Below are 25,077 nucleotides of genomic sequence, written 5' to 3' on the forward strand. Positions count from 1 at the left end.
AGATCACCAAACCAGGAACTACCAGCATCCTGCATAGATCACTGTGCCAGGGTGAGTGCCCCACCCCCTCACTCTCTGCCATTTGTAATTTCGGCCCCACTGAAGAAATTAGGTAGAAGATAAAGGAGCCAGAGCTAGAGAAGGTGACTGCTCTTTACTTCCACTTAGCATCACACTCTTAACAATCTAATTTCAAAACCAATCTAACAATTATTCTACAACATTATTTTCTTTAGAAATGCAAGGTACTTCAGTGGTGGTCCAGTGGGTAGGACTCCGTGCTCCTAATGCAGGGGGCCTGGGTTTGATCCCTGGCTGGGGAACCAGATCAATGTGCATGCCACAGTGAAGAGCTCTGGAGACACAAATAGGATCCAGCAAAGCCAAAATAAATAAATAAGTGAATATTTTAATAAATCATTTAAAAAGCAAGGTGGATGAAAGACAGTAAGATAAAGCCATAAGCTCATTCTAGTTAACTTTTAATTATTTTTCAGTCTACTTAAATAATTAACTACTTTGTGCTGTGTGCTTAGTCGCTCAGTCGTGTCCAACTCTTTGTGACCCCATGGACTTTAGCCCACCCAGCTCCTCTGTCCATGGGGATTCTCCAGGCAAGAATACTGGAATGGGTTGCCCTGCCCTCCTCCAGGGGATCCTCCCAACCCAGGGACTGAACCCCGGCCTCTGGCATTGCAGGCAGATTCTTTACTGTCTGAGCCACCAGGGAAGCCTGTTAATTACTTTAATAATTATCAAATTAAAGTTCACATCCATTACTTGCTGGCCACCAAATGAAGCAGGGTAAAGGAATACTTAGGGAGTTCAGGAAGGTCTGTACACACTACTATATTCAAAACGGATAGCCAATAAGGACCCATTGTACAGCAGATGGAACTCTACTCAAAGCTCCGTGCCAGCCTGGATGGGAGGGGGTCTGGGGGAGAATGGATACACGTACATGTACGGCTGAGCCCCTTCCCTGTTCACCTGAAACTACCACAACGTTGTTAATTGGCTACACCCCAATACAATATAAAAAGTTTGAAAAAAGCAAAAGCTCCCAGTCTCAACTCTTGCCTTTACCTAATTACTTACACTTGAGTATGATAGAGGAAAGGAGGGACTGAAGGGAGGAGGAGAACAGGCTGCAAGCAGAGGATTACGATGAGACTGGAAGAGTAATACAAATTCAGCCCAACACTGCCCACACGGCAGAAATGACACACAAAGCAAGCCTGTGCAGGACACGGGGCCCACTGCTCACCTCTTCAAATGACACATCCACTCTGGATCTTCAAATGCTCTTGCCCCTGCTCCAGGTCTCTTCTGAAGCCAACAAGCACAAATTCCTGCCTGGTCCATCTTTCCCCATTTATTCACTCAATGAGAAACCACTTAGAAAGCTATTTCAACCATCTTAGGAGATGGCAGTACTCTTTGAACTACGAGTGGTGGCTGGAAGGATTCAAGTGACCTAGAAACATGGGTGTAAGTTGGGGAGAGAATAGGAAAAGTCAAGTAAGGTGCCTAGACTTCTGCCTGGGGAGTCTGATGGCTGAAAATGCCATTTAATGTGCGAGAGAACAGTGGTGTGGAGACAGGTTCGACTGATTGGTGGTGCCCGTGCGAAGTGTAAGCAGCGCTGTTGAGTGAGTGGTTTGACGTTATGGGCAAAGCTTCGGGTGAGTGAGAGCAGAGACCACCTGGAGGCTGTAGGGACAGAAATGGTCACTGAAGCCAGAAACGGATATTTAGGCAGAGGGAGGAGAGTGGATCTGCTAAGGACGATGAGGGACGACTCAAGGGGAAAAGAGCTTAGTCAACAGAGCCATCCTCGCTTTAAGAGGGTGACAGTGCGACACGCCCGCTGCACGATGCAGCCAGCGGCCACTGCAGTTTCACAGGGGGAGGGGGGTGAAAATGAGCTTCTACGGGAATGAGCATGGAGGAAGTCACTGCAGTCAGCAAATGCAGCAAACTCCTTCAAGAGATCTGGTGGAGAAAAGAGAGACAGGGGAGTGCTTAAGGAGGGATATAACGGATATAAGGGTTGAGGGCATGTCAGGAAGGATATTCAAGCTTCCTTAAAGTTGATGGGAATCCTTACATAAGAGACAAATGAGATGGGAAGCCAAAGGGTTCAGAGTCCTAAAGTGAGTGTAAAGAGGAATACACTGTTTCAAGGAAGAATCATGTGAACGAGGTTCCAAGTGGGGGTGGTTGGAAATGAGAGTTCTAAATAAACAAAAAACACCTACTGTATAGAACAAGGAACTATATTCAGTACCTTGTAATAACCTAGAATGGAAAAGAATATGAAAAAGTGTATGTGTATGTGTGTGTGTATAAACACACGCTTTATTAAACACACACTTACAAGTTAGAGCCCTTATCTGCTGGTTTCTACATTCTCCCATGGAGTCTGCTACGTCCCCTGAAATTAAGGCCACATGTGCAACAGGCACTGTTTGTTTGTTGTTGTTTTTACTTTTTTGTGTTTGTCTTTTGGTGGCATGTGGGATCTTAAAAGGGCTTCCCAGGTGGTTCAGTGGTAAAAGAATCTGCCTGCCAATGCAGGAGACGCCAGTTTGATCCCTGGGTTGGGAAGATCCCCTGGAGGAAGAAATGGCAACCCACTCCAGTATTCTTGCCTGGAGAATCCCCACGGACAGAAGAGCTACAGTCCATGAGGTCACAAAGCGTCGGACATGACTGAGCATGCACACACACATACGGGATGTCAGCTCCCCAACCAGGGACCAAACCCTTGCTACTCAGCAATAGAAGCATGGAGTCTTCACCACTGGACCGCCAGCAAAGTCCCAGCAACACGCACTATCAAACCAACAGCAAGTGAAAAGCACATCTCTAAGTACATTCTCTACTTACCTGATGTCCACTCCTCAACGTACTAAAATCTAGCCTTACTCTCAGTATAGGAACTGTCCTCTCTCTAGAATCAGTAACTTCCCAAACGTTCTCAACAATTTCCTAATGTAAGACCCACTGGTCTCATTTCTTCATCACTTTCTGGGACCCCCTCATCCTCTAGTTCTCCGATATTCCCATCATTCCTTCCCGTCCCCAGCTCCTCACTTCCCGCCATCTAGCAAGACCCTGATGTTCCCCAGCTTCATGTTTCACCTTCTCTTCTCCTACCTGCTTTTCCTGGTTAACCTGACATAGATGCCAAACTATCAGCAGTGATTCTCAATTCTGTACCACCCATCTCCGCCTCTCTCCTGAGATCCAGTCCTTTGTTGGAATCTTCCCACTGGATTTCTTTCATCTCCATTCCCCTCAGGCATCCAGCGCAAATACGACTGGTCCAAAGCTCAGTCATCCAAGATTTGCCTCTTTTTTCTTGATTCCCTGTAGATTAGTGACATCACCACTCACTCAAGCCAGAAGCCTTACTCCTTCCCTCCAGCTTTTTCTTGCTCACTCATTCAACCAGATACTGGGCTCCACTGCATCTCCCTCAGAACAACTTTTCAGATGAAAGAGGGGGCCCAGCGCCACTCCTGCTGTATTTCCAGGGGCTGCACATGTCCAGGTCATCCCAAATGGATTCCTGCCTTGGGGCTGTGGTTCTCCCTGCCTCCAGATCTACTGTGGAGCTCTACACTCTTCAAGAGAATCACTCTCAGTATACAGGCTCTCTTCTTTAACACCTCCACCAGCTTCTTAGTGCCACTCCTGGGCGGCAGGGGCAAGACAACACTTTATGTGACAGACAGCGATTCTCCCCTAAGCTCTCTACACAGTCTCCAGGCCTTGCCCAAAGTGCAGTCATCAATGACATCACGTGGAACCTGTTAACATGCAAAACCTCAAGCTCCACCCCACACGTCCCTCTGACTCAGGTGAACATCAAAAGAAGGGCTAGTTAGATGCCTTATTTGCCCTGAACATCTCAGCTCCCAAGGCAAGTTGAGTTTCCTTCCAGATCTCTATCTGCTGGGAATGCTCCATCAAATCTTGCGCATCTTGCAAAATCCTGTACAATTGTTGGGATATCCAGCACAACCACAGTATGCAGCAGGCCATAAATATTTGAATGACTGGACCATTTAATCAGTTAACTAACGCTAAGTTCAGATGAGGACCTGCAGAGTCTCAGGTACTCAAGCGCATGCAAAGTGGAAGGCTGAATGTTGAAGGCAGTTGGAAACAGTGGCCCAGAAATCAAAGGAGAGGTGAGCCAGCAACATTTTAAAGTCCCTAGTGACTATTTTGAGAATGCAGTGATGGATAGATGAAGTCATCCAGGTTTCAGATGGAGACTGAGAAGACGGCTACGGGTCAAATCATGGGGGAGGCTGACATTTAAGGGACGCAGTGAAGAAGGCAGAGAAGGGCAGGAGAACACAGTGGGAAGGAGCCCAAACAGGTGTCATGGAGCTCCAAAGAAATGGATGGATTTGGCACATGATGATTGATACCTTTGACTACTGAAGTAGGGGGATGAGACCAGGAGAAAATGAGGGATGTAACTGATGACAGCTGAATCATATCCTTAAGCCTAGTGGCAAAGAGGCTGAAAACATCTGGTCTTTCAACATTTGCTGAACACTTGCTATGTGCTACACCACAAGCCAACACTGGGACTGTAACAGTGAACAGCAACACAGATAAGGCCCACGACCCAGTGCAGTGAGATATATTGGGTAATTTTACGGAAACCCCACAACAGTTAGGGTAAGGAGCCAATGCTGGGTGGCTTGCCTTGGAGGAAAAGCAACTTTTGCCCAGGTATAATGGGGACTTTTAGTGGTGGTGTAAATACAGGAATGTACTTAAGAGACAGGCATATGGAGGGGATAAAGTTCACATCTAATAATCTTCATTTTTTTTTTTTTTAAGTAAAGGAAAATACTCCTGGTAAAGCAAAGCAATAAGTATTCTTGACACATAAACCAACTGAGGCTCACAGAGAACAGGGTCCTGCTGTCACTGAATGGCTAACAAGTAGTCTGGAGACCAGACTCATTGGCCAGTGCTTTACTCTCACTCAGACTGATACTGTGAAAAGCAGCAGCACCTCAAATTTTTAACACTGCCATCCCTAGGAGACAACAATGCCGCTGGGGCATGCGCCATAAGCTTGCAACACCAGTCCAAGCCCTGGATCCTCGTGTTCTTACAGTGTCTGAAAATATCCGGCTAAGATGAAATTATTAATAAAAGGCCTCAATACCTGGCATGTGGTCAAACCAACAGCAAGTTCTTAATAAATGACAGGTAACCAGTGACATTAATTTAGGGTGTCGATCAGAGGAAATCAAAGAGGAAAGTAATAGCACAGTGATAAAAGCAGGGATTCAGGAGGAAATTTACGATCTTGGCAAGTAAAGTTATACAACCACATTGTGCCTCAGTTTCTCCATTTGTGCAGCTGGGATCATTACAATACATATCCTCCAGGGCTGCAAGGTACATTAAATAAGTGTATGTAAAGCCCTTACAACAGTGCCTGGCATTTAAGAACTGCAAAAGCAAGCCTTACTTTTACTATTACTGCTACTACTCTTCCTACCGCAACTACTAGTGGAACGACTTGCTACTCGGAAGGCAATGAAAAGTGTTCCACCAGCAACCAGAGCACGCCACAAAACTTGGCACTCCACAGAGACAACGCTAGAGGAAGATCTACTAGTGGCTCATTTTTAATGACAGCCTCCACCTTATGTTGCCAACTGTAAAACAGATTCCAATTGTGTTACCTCTCAAACTGAGTTCATGGCAATAAATTTCTTGTGTCGAGAAGTATCTGAAGAAATACTCAAAGCCATATATTAATTACAGTTTTTGAGTTGTTGCTTAAACAGGAAAACTGAAGTACAACTAGTTTAGTTGAAGACAATAGTCCTTTAAAGAGATGTACACTGTACCATAGCGTGCAGTTTACAAGCAGCAGGACGCTATACCTATCAAAATATCCTGGGTTTAGATTGTGCCTACCAAAGTGAGGCATCCAGAAAAAATGAAATTATCCTCATACGGGGGTTGGGGGAAGGGGAGGGAGAATCCTCTATAAAGTTTATATTCCTCCACTCCTCTGCTTTAGATGTAGCCTAAAACATTTTTCTCCTTTTTTTCCACAGAGATCACAATGTTCTCAACTTCTTCGGTTTAGTTGTAGACCAAAACAAGGTGAAAACCTATCACCTAAAATGGTTACTGATCTTTCATCTTTTTCCGGAAGCTTTTACATTTCAGCCATGTCGAAATGACAAACATTAAAAAGGTGGAGGTAATGCTATATAGACTCAGATCGAAAATTAGACTTGTTAATAGAATGTTGATCCCATGAGTAATGCTCACAGCTGTGGCATCCAACAATGGAATTAACGTTTTAACAGGAAGCAGAGAGCCATCCCAACACAACGGGCCACTCCATCCAGCTTCAGAGCGCTTTAAAATTATCCTTCCGGGGCTACACAAAGTGTGCGTCCTAGGGTCCCACCGATGGATGTTTTGTTGTGGGTGGTTTACTGAAATCTTTTGGTTCTACAATGCGACAGGTGCTTACTTTGACATAACAAGATCAGTAGGCTAAAGCACGGACATGGAAACAAATCCGTTTTTTAAAACTATCAAATGACCACGTCTTTTGTCCACATTATTTTAAAAGCCCTTTCCCCCTCCCTTGACAAAGGCTCAGTCGAACATGTACTTGGCGGATCCTTTCGGAATTACCCCGTATAAGTCATCCTATCTTATCATCAACATTAATCAAAACATTATACTCAAGGTTACTAATTTCTCCTTTGCACTCGGCCCGGCGACTGCCGAAATCAATACTGCATTTTTTTTCTGGAACCTACTTCCGATTTTCCACGGTTTACTTCTCCGAGTTACCGTCTAGTTGTACAGCTCGAGCTCTCCTTTTCTCAGAGACCGAGAATGCTCAGCCTACAGATAGCTCTGCGCCTCTTTCCTGGAGGTAGCCTGGAGGATCAGAGGCGCTGAGAAGCTCAGTGTAACATTTAATCATGGCGTTTGTAATTCGGTCTCCTGGCTTGGGCAGCTCGACACCTGAAAATCCGCTGATGCCCAAGGCTTTTGAAATCGGGTAACCCTGGACGGACACGGCACAGCAGCCAACATGGGAAACGGCGAGAGCAAATAAAGCAAAGCCTGTACCGGCAGCAAAGAATAGTCAGGGAGAAGCGCCAGGCGCACCCAGTACGCCGCGCCCACCCGCCTGCGCCCGGGGCGCCTCTCCACCGCCGCCGCCCCCTCTTCCCGGGGCTCGGTACCCCCCCAATACATTGCCCTCCCCTCCCCCACCGGGCACCCCACGTCCCCGCCTGGCTCCCCTCCCAGCGACCCCACCTACGCGGCTCGCGCGTCGGGTCCTGCAAAACCACCCCGGCGCAATTCGGCGCGCACCGCCACCGCCGGCCGCAGCGCCCCCAAATCGCCCCCTCCCCCACGCCTCATTGTTCCCGGGTGGCCGCGGGCAGCGAGCGCCCGAGGGCTGGCCAGGCGAGGAGGACCCGAGAGACAGAACCGCCCCCGCGACTCACCCGCCACTCCGCACAGGAGCACGAAGCCCAGCAGAAGCGCCATGGTGGCGGCCCGGCTGTGGGAGACGACGGCAGGTAGGCGGCTCTCACCCCGGGGCCTCAGTCTCCCGTCTCCTCGCGAGCTCCCGACTGGCTGGCGGCGGCCGCACCTCGCAGCCCGGTCCCACCCCGCCCTCGCTCGGCAGGTGAAATACGTCACTTCCGGTAGTAGCGAAGCCCAGACAGCCCGCGCCATCCCCGTCGGGTGCGTGGGGTTGCTATGGCAACGCGGAGCCCCGGGAACCCTCCCGGGAAAGCACTCCTGCCCTCGGGAGCTCGGGAGTTGAGGTGTTCCAGCAGCCACTCGCCCCAAGCCGGAGCCTGGATCCACGCCTCCATGCCTTCAGTTAAATCGGGTTGGTGCACGTGGGTCGGACCATCTCTTCTCACCAGAAGATTGAAACTGCTGTCGCACCCTTGCTTAAAGGCAAGGCACGAGACAACCCTCGCCCACCTGACCCCAGACGCAAAAGGGCTGCTAAAGCAGTTGCCCCAGCCTGCACTTAACCCACCCTCGGGGGAGAAGGGGCAGGAGCCTCCAGCCACGCCTCCTACCTCTGGAGATTTGCTGCTGAGGCGGGCTCTCCCACCTAAGGATCCCGGAGTGGGCTTGTGTGCTTAGTTGACAGGGAGGCCTGGCGTCCTGAGGTTCATGGGGTTGCAAAGAGACTGACACGACTGAGCGACTGAACTGAACTGAACTGAACTGTCCGACTCTTTGCGACCCTGTGGACTGTAGCCCGCCAGGCTCCTCTGTCCATGGGATTCTCCAGGCAAGAATTTTGGACTGGGTTACCATGCCCTCCCCCAGGGGATCTTCCCAACCCAGGGATCGAACCCGCCTCTCTTATGTTTCCTGCGTTGGTAGGCGGGTTCTTTAAAACTAGTGAAGTGAAGTCGCTCAGTTGTGTCCAACTCTTTGGGACCCTATGGACTGTAGCCCACCAGGCTCCTCCATCCATGGAATTTTCCAGGCAAGAATACTGGAGTGGGTTGCCATTTCCTTCTCCAGGGGATCTTCCCGACACAGGGCTCGAACCCCTGTCTCCCGCACCGCAGGCAGACTCTTTACAGTCTGAGCCACCAGGGAAGCTTTACCACTAGCGCCACCTCGGAGGAGGAAGCCAACTGGGCAGCCCCCGGGCATTTGCTCCCATAATGTAGGGTCCTTTGGGCTGTTGTACTAGAAGGCTAGAGGCTTTTCCGAGTCTTCAATAATGACGGAGCTAATTTGGGAAATACCCAGATTGGGTTTCCTCCCTTGTATTTAAAGGTTATTCCAGCCCTGAGATTGGCCAAGGATCAGTGAGTTTGAAAAGTGGGGATAAGCAGGGACGGCTAAAGGCTTGGGGGTGGGGAAGAGGGCGGTGACTGGGAGACCTGGGAATGAGGTCTGAATCACCAGACTCTCCCTGTCAGCCCTGTGATGTTGCTTCTGCCTCCGGGGCTGGCCATACTTGTTCTTCTGTTATTTTGCTACTTCTCCTTGGTTGGTCTTTGCAACTAATGTTTATTTATAACTAAAAGTGAAAATGTTAGTCACTCAGCCCTGTCTGACTGTGTGATCCCATGGACTGTAGCCAACCATGGCTTTTCGGCCCGTGGAATTCTCCAGGAAAGTATATTGGAGTGGCTTGCCATTCTCTTCTCCAGGGGATCTTCCCAACCCAGGGATCGAACTTGGGTCTTCTGCACTGCAGGCAGAGTTTTACTGTCTCTGACAATAAACTACTGAGAGACTTTGGTGTTCCCAGGAGTTCCTTATCAGAAGTGAATTAGAGGAGAAAAACAGTGGGTGAGTTCTTGGGCTCTGGAATGGGGCAATAACTGGGCAAGTAACTTAGAAGTAGCACCTACCTCATGGGGTCTTCTGAGAAGGCAATGGCACCCCACTCCAGTACTCTTGCCTGGAAAATCCCATGGACGGAGGAGCCTGGTGGGCTGCAGTCCATGGGGTCTCGAAGAGTCAGACACGACTGAGCGACTTGACTTTCACTTTTCACTTTCATGCATTGGAGAAGGAAATGGCAACCCACTCCAGTGTTCTTGCCTGGAGAATCCCAGGGACGGGGGAGCTTGGTGGGCTGCCATCTATGGGGTCACACAAAGTCGGACACAACTGAAGCGACTTAGCAGCAGCAGCAGCATGGGGTCTTTCCTGGTGGCTGGTTTGGTAAAGAATCTGCCTGCAATGTGGGAGACCCAGGTTCAGTCCCTGGATCTAGAAGATTCCCCTGGAGAAGGGAATAGCAACCCACTCCAGTGTTCTTGCCTGGAGAATTCCATGGACAGAGGAGCATGGTAAGATACAGTCCATGGGGTCATAAAGAGTCAGACGCCACAGAGTGACTAATACTTTCACAGGTAGCTATGAAAATTAAATGAGATAATTCACGAAAGAATGCTTGGCATGTTGCCTGACACATAGTAAGTGCTCGTCAAAGTGGAAGCTAATAAGAAGTGACGGGAAAGTCTTATTATTTATCGAACCAGCAAAGAAAGTGAAACAGTTATCAGGAAGGCCAAACTTGCCCCCCTGCAATTTAGGTGGGTGGTTTGCAACCCTGGCTGCACATTAAAATTATTGGAGAACTTTTATAAAATACAAATACCTGAACACCAAGTCTGGCAATCCTGGCTTAACTTGTCTCCAGTGGAATCTTGGCTGATCTAAGAAGAGTCCAGAGTAACGGCTAAGGACTTCCTGTTAGTTGAGGAAACAAGAATTCTACTGGATATAACTGAAGGTGATGGTGATGGGTTAGTCTCTAAGTCGTTTCCCATTCTTGCGACCTCATGGACTAGCCTGCCAGGCCCCTCTGTCAGGCAAGAAGACTGGAGTGGGTTGCCGTTTCCTTCTCCAGGGGATCATCCTGACCCAGGGATTGAACCCTTGTCTCCTACATCTCAGGATTCTTTACCACTGAGCCACCAGGGAAGCCCATAATTGAAGGTACTGTATAAAATATTTAGAAGTTGAATTTTTATGCACCAAATTATACTTTAGCATGCACGCTTGTGGCACAGAAGGTAAAGAATCTGCCTGCAATATGGGAGGCCCTGGTTCCATCCCTGGGTTAGCTAGATCTGCTGGTGAAGGAAACAGCAACCCACACCAGCAATTGGCACTTCACTTCATATTATACTTTATGAAATGAGAAAACATTGTGACCTGTTAATCCCTCAGTCATGTCTGACTCTTTGCAACCCCATGGACTATAGACCGCCAGTCTCCTCTGTCCATGGGATTCTCCAGGCAAGAATTCTGAAATGGGTTGCCATGCACTCCCCCAGGGGATTTTCCTGACCCAGGGTTCGAACCCACCTCTCTTATGTCTCCTGCATTGGCAGACAGGTTCTTTACTACTATTACCACCTGGATGGAGGAAGCCAGCTGGGCAGCCCCAGGGATGGAAGCTGGGTCTCCCACATTGCAGGCAGATTCTTTACCATTTGAGCCACCAGGGACGTATTAAAGTTTCAGACTGTTTATGAGGACTCTTCTAGTGAATCACTTCCAAACAGCACACATTTGTTATAAAGTTGCTGCTAATACCTTGAGTGTCCCCTTCCATAGAAATCAAACGCACCCTCCAGGGTCATCTCAGTCACTTATAAAGGAAATCTTTAGAAATTACCCCAAATTATTTTTACCTTAATCTCTTTTATTCTGGTACTTTGTCGTACAATTCTTGCTTTTTGCCTCCTTCTGCGGTAGGCATTTTCATTCCTATCAATTACTTCTCTTTCCCGAATATTTCTAGAAGGCCAAAAGGCACATTGCTCATCTTTTTTACTCTGGGGAGCATAGCCCACAGTAGGTTCCCTAGGATTTGTTCAATTGATTCATATGTTAATTAGTATATTGACTATATTAATAGAGTATGTAAATATCCATACAGTAACTCACAAATCATTACGTCTTAATATAGCTTTTAGAATGTACTGCTAAAAGGTAAATTTCACTAAATTAATGTTTTCTTCTTTAGATTACTGAACATAGATTTTTCCAAATGAATCATCTCTAAAGGGCTTACCAGGTAGCACTAGTAAAAAGGGCTTCCCAGGTGGCATTCATGGTAAAGAACCCACCTTCTAATGCAGGAGATGTAAGAGAGAGATGAGGGTTAGATCCCTGGGTCAGGAAGATACCCTGGATTGGGGAATGGCTACCCACTCCAGTATTCTTGCCTGGAAAATTCCATGGACAGAGGAGCCTGGCGAACTACAGTCCAAGGGGCCACAGAGAATCAGACACAACTGAGCGCACACACTTGAGTATATCTAAGAATTAAATAACTTTAAAATGAGCTGTTTATCCTATTTAGTGAAGTATTTTTCTTTTAGAAATTACATTAAAACTGGAGAAAAGGGAAAAAAAAATTATTTGAAGTCCTTTTTAGACTTTGGTTTACTAGTGTATTATTTCATATAAGCAGTAGCTGAAATTATGCAATAATCTGAAATTTATTAAATAATCTGACATTAAAAACCTTTGTTGTTACTGTCTGCTTGAAAATTATGTTCCTAGAATGGGCAGTGAGATAATCTCATTAGTTCTGGAATGTGCAAATTATGGATTGTTTGGTATCCTCAAACCTAGCTTACAGATAACTCACAGCTGTTAAATGAATTGCCCTTTCTTAGTAAGGGACCCAGCACTCACAGACAAGTGTTGGTTGGAAAGGAAAGGTTGCTTTATTCAGGAGACCAGCAACCTGGGGAGAAGGCAGACTTGTATCCAACTCCCAAGATTCTGCTCAACCAAGAAAACTTTTAAAGGGAGAAAAAGGAAGCTAACTGTAGTTAGTCATTTGGGGACAAGATCAGCCTTTGTTGGGCTTCCCTGGTGGCTCAGACCATAAAGAATCAGCCTGCAGTGCAGGAGACCCAGATTCTATCCCTGGGTCAGGAAGATCCCTGGAGAAGGAAATGGCAACCCACTGCAGTATTCTCGCTTGGAGAATTGCATGGACAGTGGACCCTGGTGGGCTACAGTCCTTGGGGTTGAAAAGAGTCGGACACAACTTAGTGACTAAACAACAGGTTGGTAATCTAGAAATCTTGTTCTCAAACTTGTTACCATCCTCCACCTGCATGGACGCCTTATCCTGCAGAAGAACTCAAAGATATTGTTATATATATCCTTTGAGGAGGCCCCAGGACCCTGCCCCGTGGCTGTACTACTGTTTCATATATATATTTCTCCCGGCAATCTTGATTCCAGCATGTGCTTCATCCAGCCTGGCATTTTGCATGATGCATATAAGTTAAATCAGCAGGGTGACAATATATACAGCCTTGACATACTCCTTTCCCAATTTGAAACCAGTCTGTTGTTCCGTCAGTTCTAACCGTTGCTTCTTGACCTGCATACACATTTCTCAGGAGGCAGGTTAGGTGGTGTAGTATGCCCATCTCTTTAAGAATTTTCCATAGTTTGTTGTGATCCACACAGTCAAAGGCTTTGGCATAGTCAATAAGGCAGAAATAGATGTTTTTCTAGAACCCTCCTGCTTTTTCGATGATCCGATGGATGTTGGCAATTTGATGTCTGGTTCCTCTGCCTTTTCTAAATCCAGCTTGAACATCTGGAAGTTCACAGTTCACGTGCTATTAAAGCCTGGCTTGGAGAATGTTGAGCATTACTTTGCTAATGTTTGAGATGAGTGCAATTGTGCAGTAGTTTGAGCATCCTTTGGCATTGCCTTTCTTTGGTTTGGAATGAAAACTGACCTTTTCCAGTCCTGTGGCCACCGCTGAGTTTTCCAGATTTGCTGGCATATTGAGTGCAGCACTTTCACAGCATCATCTTTTAGGATTTGAAATAGCTCAACTGGAATTCCATCACCTCCACTAACTTTGTTCGTAGTGATGCTTCCTAAGGCCCACTTGACTTTACATTCAAGGATGTCTAGCTCTAGGTGAGTGATCACACCATAGTCGTTATCTGGGTCGTGAAGATCTTTTTTGTATAGTTCTTCTGTGTATCCTTGCCACCTGTTCATAATATCTTTTGCTTCTGTTAGGTCCATACCATTTCTGTCCTTTATTGTGCCCATCTTTGCATGGAAAGTTCCCTTGGTATCTCTAATTTTCTTAACAAGATCTCTGCTACTGCTAAGTTGCTTCAGTCGTGTCCGACTCTGTGCGACTCCATAGATGGCAGCCCACCAGGCTCTGCCGTCCCTGGGATTCTCCAGGCAAGAACACTGAAGTGGGTTGCCATTTCCTTCTCCAATGCATGAAAGTGAAAAGTGAAAGTCAAGTCGCTCAGTCGTGTCTGACTCTTCACGACCCCATGGACTGCAGCCTACCAGGCTCCTCCGTCCATGGGATTTTCCAGGCAAGAGTACTGGAGTGGGTTGCCATTGCCTTCTCTGGAAGAGATCTCTAGTCTTTCCCATTCTATTATTTTCCTGTATTTCTTTGCATTGATCTCTGAGGAAGGCTTTCTTATCTGCCCTTGCTTTCTTTGGAACTCTGCATTCAGATGGAAATGTCTTTCCTTTTCTCCTTTGCCTTTAGCTTCTCATCTTTTCTCAGCTATTTCTAAGGCCTCCTCAGACAACCATTTTGCCTGTTTGCATTTCTTTGTCCTGGGGATGGTCTTGATCACTATCTCTTGTACAATGTCACGAACCTCCGTCTATAGTTCTTTAGGTGGTCTGTCTATCAGATCTAATCTCTTGAATCTATTTGTTACTTCCACTGTAGAATTGTAAAGGATTTGATTTATGTCATACCTGAATGACCTAGTGATTTTCCCTACTTTCTTCAATTTAAGTCTGAATTTGACAATGAAAGGAGTTCATGATCTGAGCCACAGTCAGCTCCTGGTCTTGTTTTGGCTGACTATATAGAGCTTCTCCATCTTTGGCTGCAAAGAATATAGTCAGTCTGATTTCAGTATTGACCATCTGGTGATGTCCATGTATAGAGTCTTCTCTTGTGATGTTGGAAGAGGGTGTTTGCTATGACCAGTGTGTTCCCTTGGCAAAACTCTGCCCTGCTTCATTTTGTACTCCAAGGCCAAATTTGCCTGTTACTCTTGGTATCTCTTGGCATCTCTGCCCCTATGGTATCTCTGCCCTTATGCCAGAAAGCAAAGAAGAACTAAAGAACTGCTTGATAACACTGAAAGAGGAGAATGTAAAAGTTGACTTAAAACTCAACATTCAGAAACTAAGATTATGGCATCTGGTCCCATCACTTCATGGCAAATTGATGACAAAACAGTGAAAACAGTGACAGATTTTATTTTTGGGGGGCTCCAAAATCACTGCAGATAGTGACTGCAGCCATGAAATGAAAAGATGCTTGCTCCATGGAAGAAAAGCTATGACCAACCTAGACAGCATATTAAAAAGCAGAGACATTACTATGCCAGCAAAGGTCTGTGTAGTCAAAGCTGTGGTTTTTCCATTTGTCATGTATGGGTGTGACGGTTGGACCATGAAGAAAGCTGAGCACCGAAGCAGCAATTGCCTTTGAACTGTGGTGTTGGAAAAGACTCTTGAGAGTCCCTTGGACTGCAAGGACATCTAACCAGTCCATCCTAAAGGAAATCAGCCCTAAATATTCATTGGAAGGACTGATGCTGAAGCTGAAACTCCAATACTTTGGCCACGTGATTGGAAGAACTGACTCATTGGAAAAGACCCTGATGCTGGGAAAGATTGAAGGTGAGAGGAGAAGGGACAACAGAGGATGAGATGATTGGATGGCATCACTGACTCAATGGACATGAGTCTGAGTAAGCTCTGGGAGTCGTTGATGGACAGGGAAGCCTGGCGTGCTGCAGTCCATGGGATCACAAAAAGTCAGACACAACTGAGTGACTGAACTGAGCTGAACACACATAATTTTATTCATTTATTTTTTTGGCCATGCCGGTTCCTCATTGCAGTGTGAGGGCCACCCCTTGCAGTGGCTTCTCTAGTCGTGGAGCACAGGCTCTAGGGCATGCGGGCTCAGTAGTTGCGGCTCGAAGGCTTAGTTACTTAGAGGCATGTGGAATCTTCCCAGACAGGGATTGAACTCATGTCTCCTGCATTGGCAGGCGGATTCTGTACCACTAAGCCACCACGGAAGCCCTACACTATTGTTTCTTGATTGGTCCTCCTTTGTCTCTGCATTCCCTCACTTTTCTTTCTTTCAAAGATTATGTATTTATTTGGCTGGATCTCAATTGCAGCACATAGGGTCTTCTAGTGTCGACAGGAAAACTCTTGTGGCATGCAGACTCCTTAGTTATGGCATGTGGGTTCAAATTCCCAGACCAGGGATTAGACCCCATGCCCCCTACGTTAGGAGCTTGGAGTCTAGCCACTGGACTCTCCAGGGAAGTCCCTCCCTCACTTTTCTAATTGGCAACTGTTTGAATCTGCCTTTTGGACTTCAGGGAAGGTCAAGGACAGCGAATGATGCCTATTTCCTACAAACAGGGAATGGGGGCACATTTGTACCCAGGAGGACCAAAAAGTATTTGTACCCAGGAGGACGCCACAGGGTTCTGTTTGGTTTCAAAACTATTTGAAGCTTCACTTGGACCACTGCTGGCTTGGAATTCAACCTTCTTGAGTGCAGTCAGTCTGTAAACTTTGATCATCTGCTTTCAGTTTCTAAAATGTTGGTATTGTTAACCTCTGTGCTTTTACCTTTGTCCCTATGCCTGGAGGCCTTTTTAAAAGTTCCATTTACTGTAATTTATTGAGATTTTCTTTTGGGAGGAGTAGAGGCAAATGCATGTGTTTAATTCTCCTTCTTTATTCAAAACTCTGCCCTCAGTTGGGTCTAAATGTCTCCAGGTATATTGAAAATTTTAAGGCCTGAAGAGAATTGACATCTTTACTCTTCTCCAATAATACGAGGATCTTAGACTGGTTTAACTCCTACCAAATCCCTCTCCTAATTTATTGTAATCCATTGTTTTTGTTCTGTCTACCTCATAATTATATATTGCCATTTTTTTTGTTGTTGCTACGTAGCGCTGTTTAATTAGATTTGTCTTGTGGAAAGGGAATGTTGCCTGCCATTCCAGTAAACGAAGAATTTTGCCTGCCATTCCAGTTCTACAAGGATCAAGCCATCAACAACTGCAACTACCCTCCTCCCCTACCCCTCACCCCGCCCCCGCCAATGTACACCTGGAGGGTAGTTCAGGATGGAGAAAAACAGGAAGCATTCTGTGCTTTGGCTATAGGCCCTGGGTAGTAAAGAACATATCTAACTTATAATTTCAGTGAGGCCAGACTCTTGCATCTTCTCATGTATCAGTTCAGTTCAGCCACTCAGTCGTGCCCGACTCTTTGTGACCCCATGGACTTCAGCTCACCAGGCCTCCCTGTCCATCACCAACTCCCGGAGTTTACTCAAACTAATGTCCATTGAGTTGGTGATGCCGTCCAACCATCTCATCCTCTGTCATCCCCTTCTCCTCCTGCCTTCAATCTTTCCCAGCATCAGGGTCTTTTCCAATGAGTCAGTTCTTCCAGTCACGTGGCCAAAGTATTGGAGGTTCAGCTTCAGTATCAGTCCTTCCAATGAATATTCAGCTCTGATTTCCTTTAGGATGGACTGGTTCGATCTCCTTGCAGTCCAAAGGACTCTCAAGAGTCTTCTCCAACACCACAGTTCAAAAGCATCATTCTTCTGCGCTCAGCTTTCTTTATAGTCCAACTCTTACATCCATACATGACCACTGGAAAAACCATAGCTTTGACTAGACAGACCTTTGTTGGCAAAGCAGTGTCTCTGCTTTTTAATAAGCTCTCTAGATTGATCATAACTTTCCTTCCAAGGAGCAAACATCTTTTAATTTCATGGCTGCAGTCACAATCTGCAGTGATTTTGGAGCCCCCCAAAATAAAGTCAGCCACTGTTTCCACTGTTTCCCCATCTATTTGCCATGAAGTGATGGGACTGGATGCCATGATCTTAGTTTTCTGAATGTTGAGTTTTAAGCCAACTTTTTCACTCTCCTCTTTCACTTTCATTAAGAGGCTCTTGAGTTCTTCTTCAGTTTCTGCCATAAGGGTGGTATCATCTGCATATCTGAGGTTATTAATATTCCTCCCACATATAGCAAAGCACTAAAATTACTAACTTGAGATGTCTGTTTTTTTTTGTTACTAGTAGTAATATTTTGATGTTTGACCACATGTATTTTTTTTTCCTTTTTCAACAGAAAATTGCTATATAATGTATATCCTAGCTTTCCCCTTACTTCCTCAGAACAGATACCTGTAACTCTCTGAGAGACTGCTCCCCAGGCTACAGTCCTCAGTATGGTCCACAAATAAAACCTCACTCACAACTCTCAGGTTCTGCATTTTTCTTTAGTCAACAATTCTCACATTCTTCCTCATTTTTTCTTGTATGGCAAACCACTTCTTTTCCTTCTTCCAGAAGTATGTCCTTTACAAATTCCTTTACTGAGGAAACTTTGTTTACTGAGAAATGATTTCTGTTTATCTAAAAATATGTCTTTATTTTGCCTTCCTTCTTAAAAAGTAGTGTTCTCGGTATAGAATTTGGTCTTGTCAGTCTGTTCTGTCTGTGCTTTCAAATTCTGTTCCACTGTATTCTGTCTTCCTTTGCTGCTGGAATGAAATTAATCTAATGATCTTTGTAGTTAATCTGGCTGTTTTTAAGATCTTCTCTTGAATTTGTTAATTTCATTACAGTATGTCAAGTTCGGAGTTCCTGTTTATTTATCCAGCCAAGGATTTCCTGAACCGGAATTACTGTCATCCTTCAATTCTGGAAAAATCTCAGTATTCAAAATTTTGTTGAGTATTGTTTTCCCCATATTCTTTTATCATCCTCTGAGATATCAGTTAGATATATATTACACTTCCTCATTCGAACTTTCATATCTCACTCTCTTTTATTTTTCAAGTATTTGGTATTCTGAGCTAAATCTCAGGTAATTTTTTCAATTTTGTCTTTGAGTTAACAACTTTGCTCTTCAATTGTGTTGAGTCTTCTATTCAGTTCTCCTAATGGATTTTAATTTCAACTACATTTTTCATTTATAGACATTTAATCTTTTTTCCTATTTGTTTGGTTTCTTATTCCTTACCCATACTTCCAAATACCTCTCATATTTCTCTAAGTATATTGAATATAGATTAGGTGTACAGTAATTACTGTATTTGAAATCTGTGGGTCTCATCTTTTTCCTTGTTGTTTATACGGGTTCTTGCTTATTTTAGGCTTCTTTTTTCATGTTCTATGATTATTTCTTATCGTTGGCTTCTTATTTGTGGAAGTTTGTGTGAATCATCAGGAGAAGGCAATGGCACCCCACTCCAGTACTCTTGCCTGAAAAATCCCATGGACGGAGGAGCCTGGTAGGCTGCAGTCCATGGGGTCGCTAAGAGTCGGACACCACTGAACAACTTCACTTTCACTTTTCTCTTTCATGCTTTGGAGAAGGAAATGGCAACCCACTCCAGTGTTCTTACCTGGAGAATCCCAGGGACGGGGGAGCCTGGTGGGCTGCCATCTATGGGGTCGCACAGAGTCAGACACGACTGAAATGACTTAGCAGCAGTAGTAGCAGTGTGAATCATCTGAGGGATTTTTTAAATACCTTACTTGAGAGATAATTTGTATTAGCTTCTTTTGGGATCTTAGGGGCACTACCAATCCAGGAAAACTTAAAAAATAATTTTTTGCAATAGGTTTATCAGAGAGCACAGTTAATGTAAATTAGGGTCAGAAACCAGCACGAGGAAGAGCTTGAAGTTATAAATTCTCAATGAGACTCATCACTCGCATCGCTTCAATAGCCCTTTTAGATAAAATAACAACCCTGTGCTCTCTAGATTAGCTATATAGAGAAATCAGACCATGTCTTCCTTTGTTGATTGCCCTCCAGATGTTTTCATTTAGCTGGCTCCTTTCAGTTTGTTGAATCACTTGAAAAACGTTATATTCAGTTGTTTTCATGAGATTCTCCAGTGCCTGGGTAGAATAAATAAATCCTTGTCAATGATTTTCTCAGCAATTTTTCTTTAAAATATCTAAGTTAATGCATTTCTAAGGCCTCGTGCTAACTTTCACAGGCCCTGGGTATTTTTGCCTCCATGAACCCCTCCCACCAATTAAAAAAAAATTTATATTATCTTTTATGGCTGTGTTGATATAGAGACAAATTTAATCCAGACTAGATCATTTTAAAAGAACTGAAAACATTTTCACAGGCCCTGGAAAAGTTTACTCTGGGCCTTGGTTCTCTCTCCCTCCCTTTCTTCACCCCTAAGATAAGCTGTTCCGAAGATACCAATAATATTAAAGGTTTCGTTTGAAAGGAAAGAAGAGGAGTCAGCTTGCAGACTTCCTTCTCATCTCTGTCTTTATGTTACTTCTTTTGCCAAAAGTCTCTATCCTCATCGTCTCTTCATCTACAGTTCCTTTTCTCTACTTTTCCTCTTACGCCGCAACAATACATAAGGTATTAATTTTCCCTGTACTAAAGAAAGAGATAAGGGCTTCCCAGGAGGCACTGGTGGTAAAGAACCTGCCTGCCAGTGCAGGAGACATAAGATACACGAGTTCAAGCCCTGGGTCGGGAAGATCCCCTGAAGAAAGAAACAGCAATCCACTGAGAGAAGACATTTACCTAGGGGGAAAGTTTATTGCCTTTTTTTTTTTTTTTAAACTCTTCCTTCATCTCCATGTTTTTTTTTTTTTTTTTTTTAATGTTTTTTAAATGTGGACTATTTTCTTGGAGTCTTTACTGAAGTTGTTGCAATATCGTTCTGTGCTACATTTGATTTTTTTTGACCATGAGGCATGTGGGATCTTAGCTTCCTGACCAGGGATCAGAAACTCACACCCCCTGCATTGGACAGTGAAGTCTTAACCATTGGGCAACCAGGGAAGTCCCCATCTCCATGTTCTATAGTTTATATTTTGGTTTTGAGGTATTTTTGTTTACCTGAGTGAAAAACAAACAAACAGGACTGGCAGAATAAGCCAGGAGGTTATATCCTCTTCTGCGGATTTTACCCTGCCTTGGGTGACGACCTTTAAAAAGAAATGTAAACTTGGTGAACTCGGTCGTAACTCTCAGGAATGAATTATGGTGGCTGGTGTTTTAAGAAGAGATGACCTCATGTTTGCAGAGTGCTCTGGGCATTTTAGATCAAAGATGCTGAGTTTACCCAACATTAAACCTATTTAATTTATACCCAGATTATGAATGTGTTGTATAAGTAGTTGGAGCCTCAAATACTTTATATTTTGCTGGTTTCTTTCTGGCTGGAGACAGCTTTCTGTCTGATGGGTAATAACAATGCTTTACATTTATAGGCTGTATGGCATCTTTCATCCAAGGAGTTCAAAGAGCTCAGCAATTATGACTCATTGTTTCTTAAAATATCTCACAAAGCTTGAGACTGCACTCATTGAAGTAAACTCGTTATAGGTAAAGACACTTGAGTCATGGAGGCATTATAGGGTAAACAATGCATCCCAGAGATAGAATTCCGAAGTTCCCCTTCTCTTGCCTGGTGGCTCAGAATCTGCCTACAACTTAGAAGACCCAGATTCAACCCTTGGGTTGGGAAGATCCCCTGAAGGGAATGGCCACTCCAGTATTCTCCCCTGCAGTATTCTTGCCTGGAGAATTCCATGGACAGAGGAGCTTGGCAGTCTACAGTCCATGGGGTCTCAAAGAGTCTGATGCAACTGAGTGAGTAACACTTGCACTTTCCCCTCCCTTTGATTAGACCATAATCACACATGGTAGGGCACATTCCCTCCCAGTAAAGTTAGCTCTTGAAGGGCTTCCATTGTGTTTATGATAATGACAGATACATCTTACCTATGAAAGGGATTAGCTATTACCCACCTCTCCAAGCTCATGTCATACTCCCACTTTGTAGAAGCTGTTCTCTCTGCCTGGAATACTTGACTTTCTCAAGTAGATATCTCCTAGTCATCCTTCCTGCCTCAGATCAGGTGTCCCTACCTAGGAGACCTGTGGATTAAGTAAAATTTCAGCTTTATAGTTTTTCAAAATACCAGGCTCCTCCCCTTCAGAGCACTTGTGGTTTTATGCTTGAACGTGTTATGTGATTGTTTCAGTTTAGTTCAGTCGCTCAGTCGTGTCCGACTCTTCGCGACCCCATGAATCACAGCACGCCAGGCCTCCCTGTCCATCACCAACTCCCAGAGTTCACTCAGACTCACGTCCATCGAGTCAGTGATGCCATCCAGCCATCTCATTCTCTGTCGTCCCCTTCTCCTCTTGCCCCCAATCCCTCCCAGCATTAGAGTCTTTTCCAATGAGTCAACTCTTCGCATGAGGTGGCCAAAGTACTGGAGTTTCAGCTTTAGCATCATTCCTTCCAAAGAAATCCCAGGGCTGATCTCCTTCAGAATGGACTGGTTGGATCTCCTTGCAGTCCAAGGGACTCTTAAGAGTCTTCTCCAACACCACAGTTCAAAAGCATCAATTCTTCGGTGCTCAGCCTTCTTCACAGTCCAACTCTCAAGTGCCTATTCAACTCTCTCTACTGTAGGCTCCAGGAGGGCAGGAAACACACCTGGTCTCCTTAGTATTATAGCCCCAGCACCAATTTTAGTGCTTGCTGCTAAATATGGGCTCAACATATATTTGTTTATTGATTTCATTTGAATTTTAGGAATTTGAACAAAATTCTTACAGAATTTGAGCAGAAAGAAAATGGTGGCATTCTAAGTCGTTATTCTAATTTATCTGAATAGCAAAATATATAGACTGTTTTAATAACTTAATTCAAACTGAAGCCATTTAAATTCTAACAATATGACCAGAGACAAATCAGGAAAGTGGTGAAAGGGGGGAATGCATAAAAACTATGATTAAGAGGAGCTATCACAACACAACATTTCTCTCTGGTCTTTGGAAATCTGAGATTAGACGAAAAAGCCAGATGATTATTTCTGTAGCAGGAGTCCCCACTTGAACCCAAGAACTGGTCTCTTCTTTGTATTTCCTTTTGTCTCTGTGGCCTCCAGTCATCTTGTCATTTTCATTTGACCCGTCAAGAGGGGCTCACTATAGAGCAAGACTGAGAGACTAGAAGCATTCAAGCCATCTGTTCCCTGGCCTTATTGTAGGACTCACATCAGAGCTTGGGGGTTTTTTGCCAGCAAAAGCTGCAGAGGTACTAACCAGTTGAGTGACATGGTGTGGGCAGTAATCTCTCTACATGGTGACCACTTTGTAACATATGGAAATATCGAATCACTACACTGTGCACCTGAAACTTACTTAGTATTTTAGGTCAATTATGCGTGTGTGCTCAGTCGCTCAGTTGCTTCTGACTCTTTGTGACCCTATGGACTGTAACCCACCAGGCTCCTCTATCCATGAAATTTTCCAGGCAATGTACTGGACTGCGCTGCCATGCCCTTCTCCATGGGATCTTCCTGACCCAGGGATCGAACCCACATCTCTTGCATCTCCTGCACTGGCAGGCAAATTCTCTACCACTGCATCACCTGGGAAGCCCACGGGTCAATTATACTTCAATGAAAAAAATTATTTTAGGACTTTCCTGGTGGTCCAGTGGTTAAGTGCTACTGCGGGGGACATGGGTTCCACCTATGTTCTTGGAAGATTCCACACACCATGGGGCAACTAAGCGCACATGCCATAACTACTGAGCTCTCACACCCTAGAGCCTGTGCTCCACAATAAGAGAAGCCACTGCAATGAGGAGCCCTCACACCACAACTAGAGAAATAACATACACAGCAATGAAGACCCAGGGAGCCCAAAAAATAAAATAAAATTTAAAAAATTTATTATACACCTAAAAGGGGCTTCCATGATAGCTCAGTTGGTAAAGAATCTGCCTGCAGGAGACCCCGGTTCAATTCCTGGGTCAGGAAGATCTGCTGGAGAAGGGATAGGCTACCCAGTCCAGTATTCTTGGGCTTCCCTTGTGGCTCAGCTGGTAAAGAATCCACCTGCAATGTGGGAGACCTGGGTTTGATCCCTGGGTTGGGAAGATCCCCTGGTGAAGGGAACAGCTATCCACTCCAGTATTCTGGCCTGGAGAATTCCATGGAATGTATTGTCTCTGAGGTTGCAAAGAGTAGGACATGATTGAACAACTTTCACTGTCATATACCTAAAAAATAAATAATTTTCTGAAAGCAGGTGGTGTGTGTTTGTGTGTGTGGTGGGGGCTTGTCATAATCCTGTACTTTGGGAAGAGGCAGTACCAAGGGTAGATCTGAAGAAAGCAGGGAGAAACAAAGGAAGGAAATCATTGAAATTATTGTCATAGTCACAGAAAAGGCTGCTGGAGTCTGCACTCAAGCTGTGGGGGTGAGCAAGCTTTGGGACACATTTCAGGGAAAGGCCTAGCAGAATGTGAGCCTGTGAGGAACAGGAAACCAGACAGCTATCTCGGGTTTCTAGGTTTGGACAATCAGTGGATAAAGTGCTATTAACTAAACAGGGAATAGAGGACAGGCAGGTTTGGTGCAGTGTAAATGTTAGCTTTTTGGCACCTCGTGGACTTCTAAATGGAAGCGCCAGAAAGAGAGACGACCTGGCTGGAGATCCAGATTTTGGAACCTAGATTACACTCCTTTGAGGAATTAGTTTCTTTTTTATAGTGTGTGTAAATCCCATAGCGGCCGTGCTCATTTCCCCAGAAAGCCCACAAACACCCATTTAGACTATTGTGTTCCTGATAGAGCAGATGAAATGTCATTCATCAGAATGCTTCTATGGGGTCTTGAATTTACAAGGCCAACCCAGGACCCCTGTAGAGCAACATCTCTAGCTCAGATTATAGAATTGGGAGAGAGAATTCTGTTTATTAGTAGCTCAGCTGTGTCCAACTCTTTGTGACCCAATGGAATATAGCTGGCCAGGTTCCTCTATCCATGGAATTCTTCAAGCCAGAATATTGGAGTGGATGGTTGTTTCCTTCTCCAGGGGATCTTCCTGACCTACGGATCGAACCTGGGTCTCCTGCATTGCAGGTGGATTCTTTACCATCTGAGCCATCAGGGAAGAGAAGACTTCTATACCAAACCTTATTCTCTTCTCCAGGGATAATGGAGTATACAGTGTTTAAGAGCAAGTCACATTTTTATGATGTAGACTAGTACTGCTTGTAGTTTTAGGGAGAGAGGACTATATTTGCATTTAAAGAAGTGAGGGAGAGAATTGGTAGATCATTGGGGTGGGGATAAGTGATCTAACATGGCTAGATGCTCGTGGGGATGCTGTGGAAAGTTGGAGTGAAGGACCCTGGTTAGAGTTAAGTGACTAGCAGGAGTGGCGAATCAGGAAAAATAGAAAGCCTGGGACCACAGATCCCAGGCAGCTTTGGAGACTTTGTTGATGAGTTTGGGACAATAACAGTTGCAATATTGTGATTTACATTTACATGTATATGGGGTTTCCCAGGTGGCGCTAGTGGTAAAGAGCCCACCTGCCAATGCAGAAGACACAAGAGGCCAGGTTTCAGTCCCTGGG

The 25,077-nt window shown here is 45.0% G+C and overlaps 1 protein-coding gene across 4 annotated transcripts in view; it reads right to left on the reverse strand.

Annotated features, from left to right (window-relative positions):
* Positions 1–8,021, reverse strand: part of CXADR (CXADR Ig-like cell adhesion molecule) — a 65,430-nt gene extending 57,409 nt beyond the window's left edge. Inside the window, exon 1 of one of the 4 annotated variants that reach the window (XM_055567783.1) lies at positions 7,539–8,021. In XM_055567783.1, the coding sequence (XP_055423758.1) occupies positions 7,539–7,773 (235 nt within the window). In that variant the 5' untranslated portion in view covers positions 7,774–8,021. Of the gene's footprint in view, positions 1–6,833; positions 7,104–7,538 lie in introns of those variants that run through there. The other 3 variants (XM_055567784.1, XM_055567782.1, XM_055567785.1) reach the window with 3 other exon arrangements.
* Between the last annotated feature and the right edge of the window lie 17,056 nt (positions 8,022–25,077).

This window comes from Bubalus kerabau, chromosome 2, assembly GCF_029407905.1.
Source record: "Bubalus kerabau isolate K-KA32 ecotype Philippines breed swamp buffalo chromosome 2, PCC_UOA_SB_1v2, whole genome shotgun sequence".
Lineage (NCBI taxonomy): Eukaryota > Metazoa > Chordata > Mammalia > Artiodactyla > Bovidae > Bubalus > Bubalus kerabau.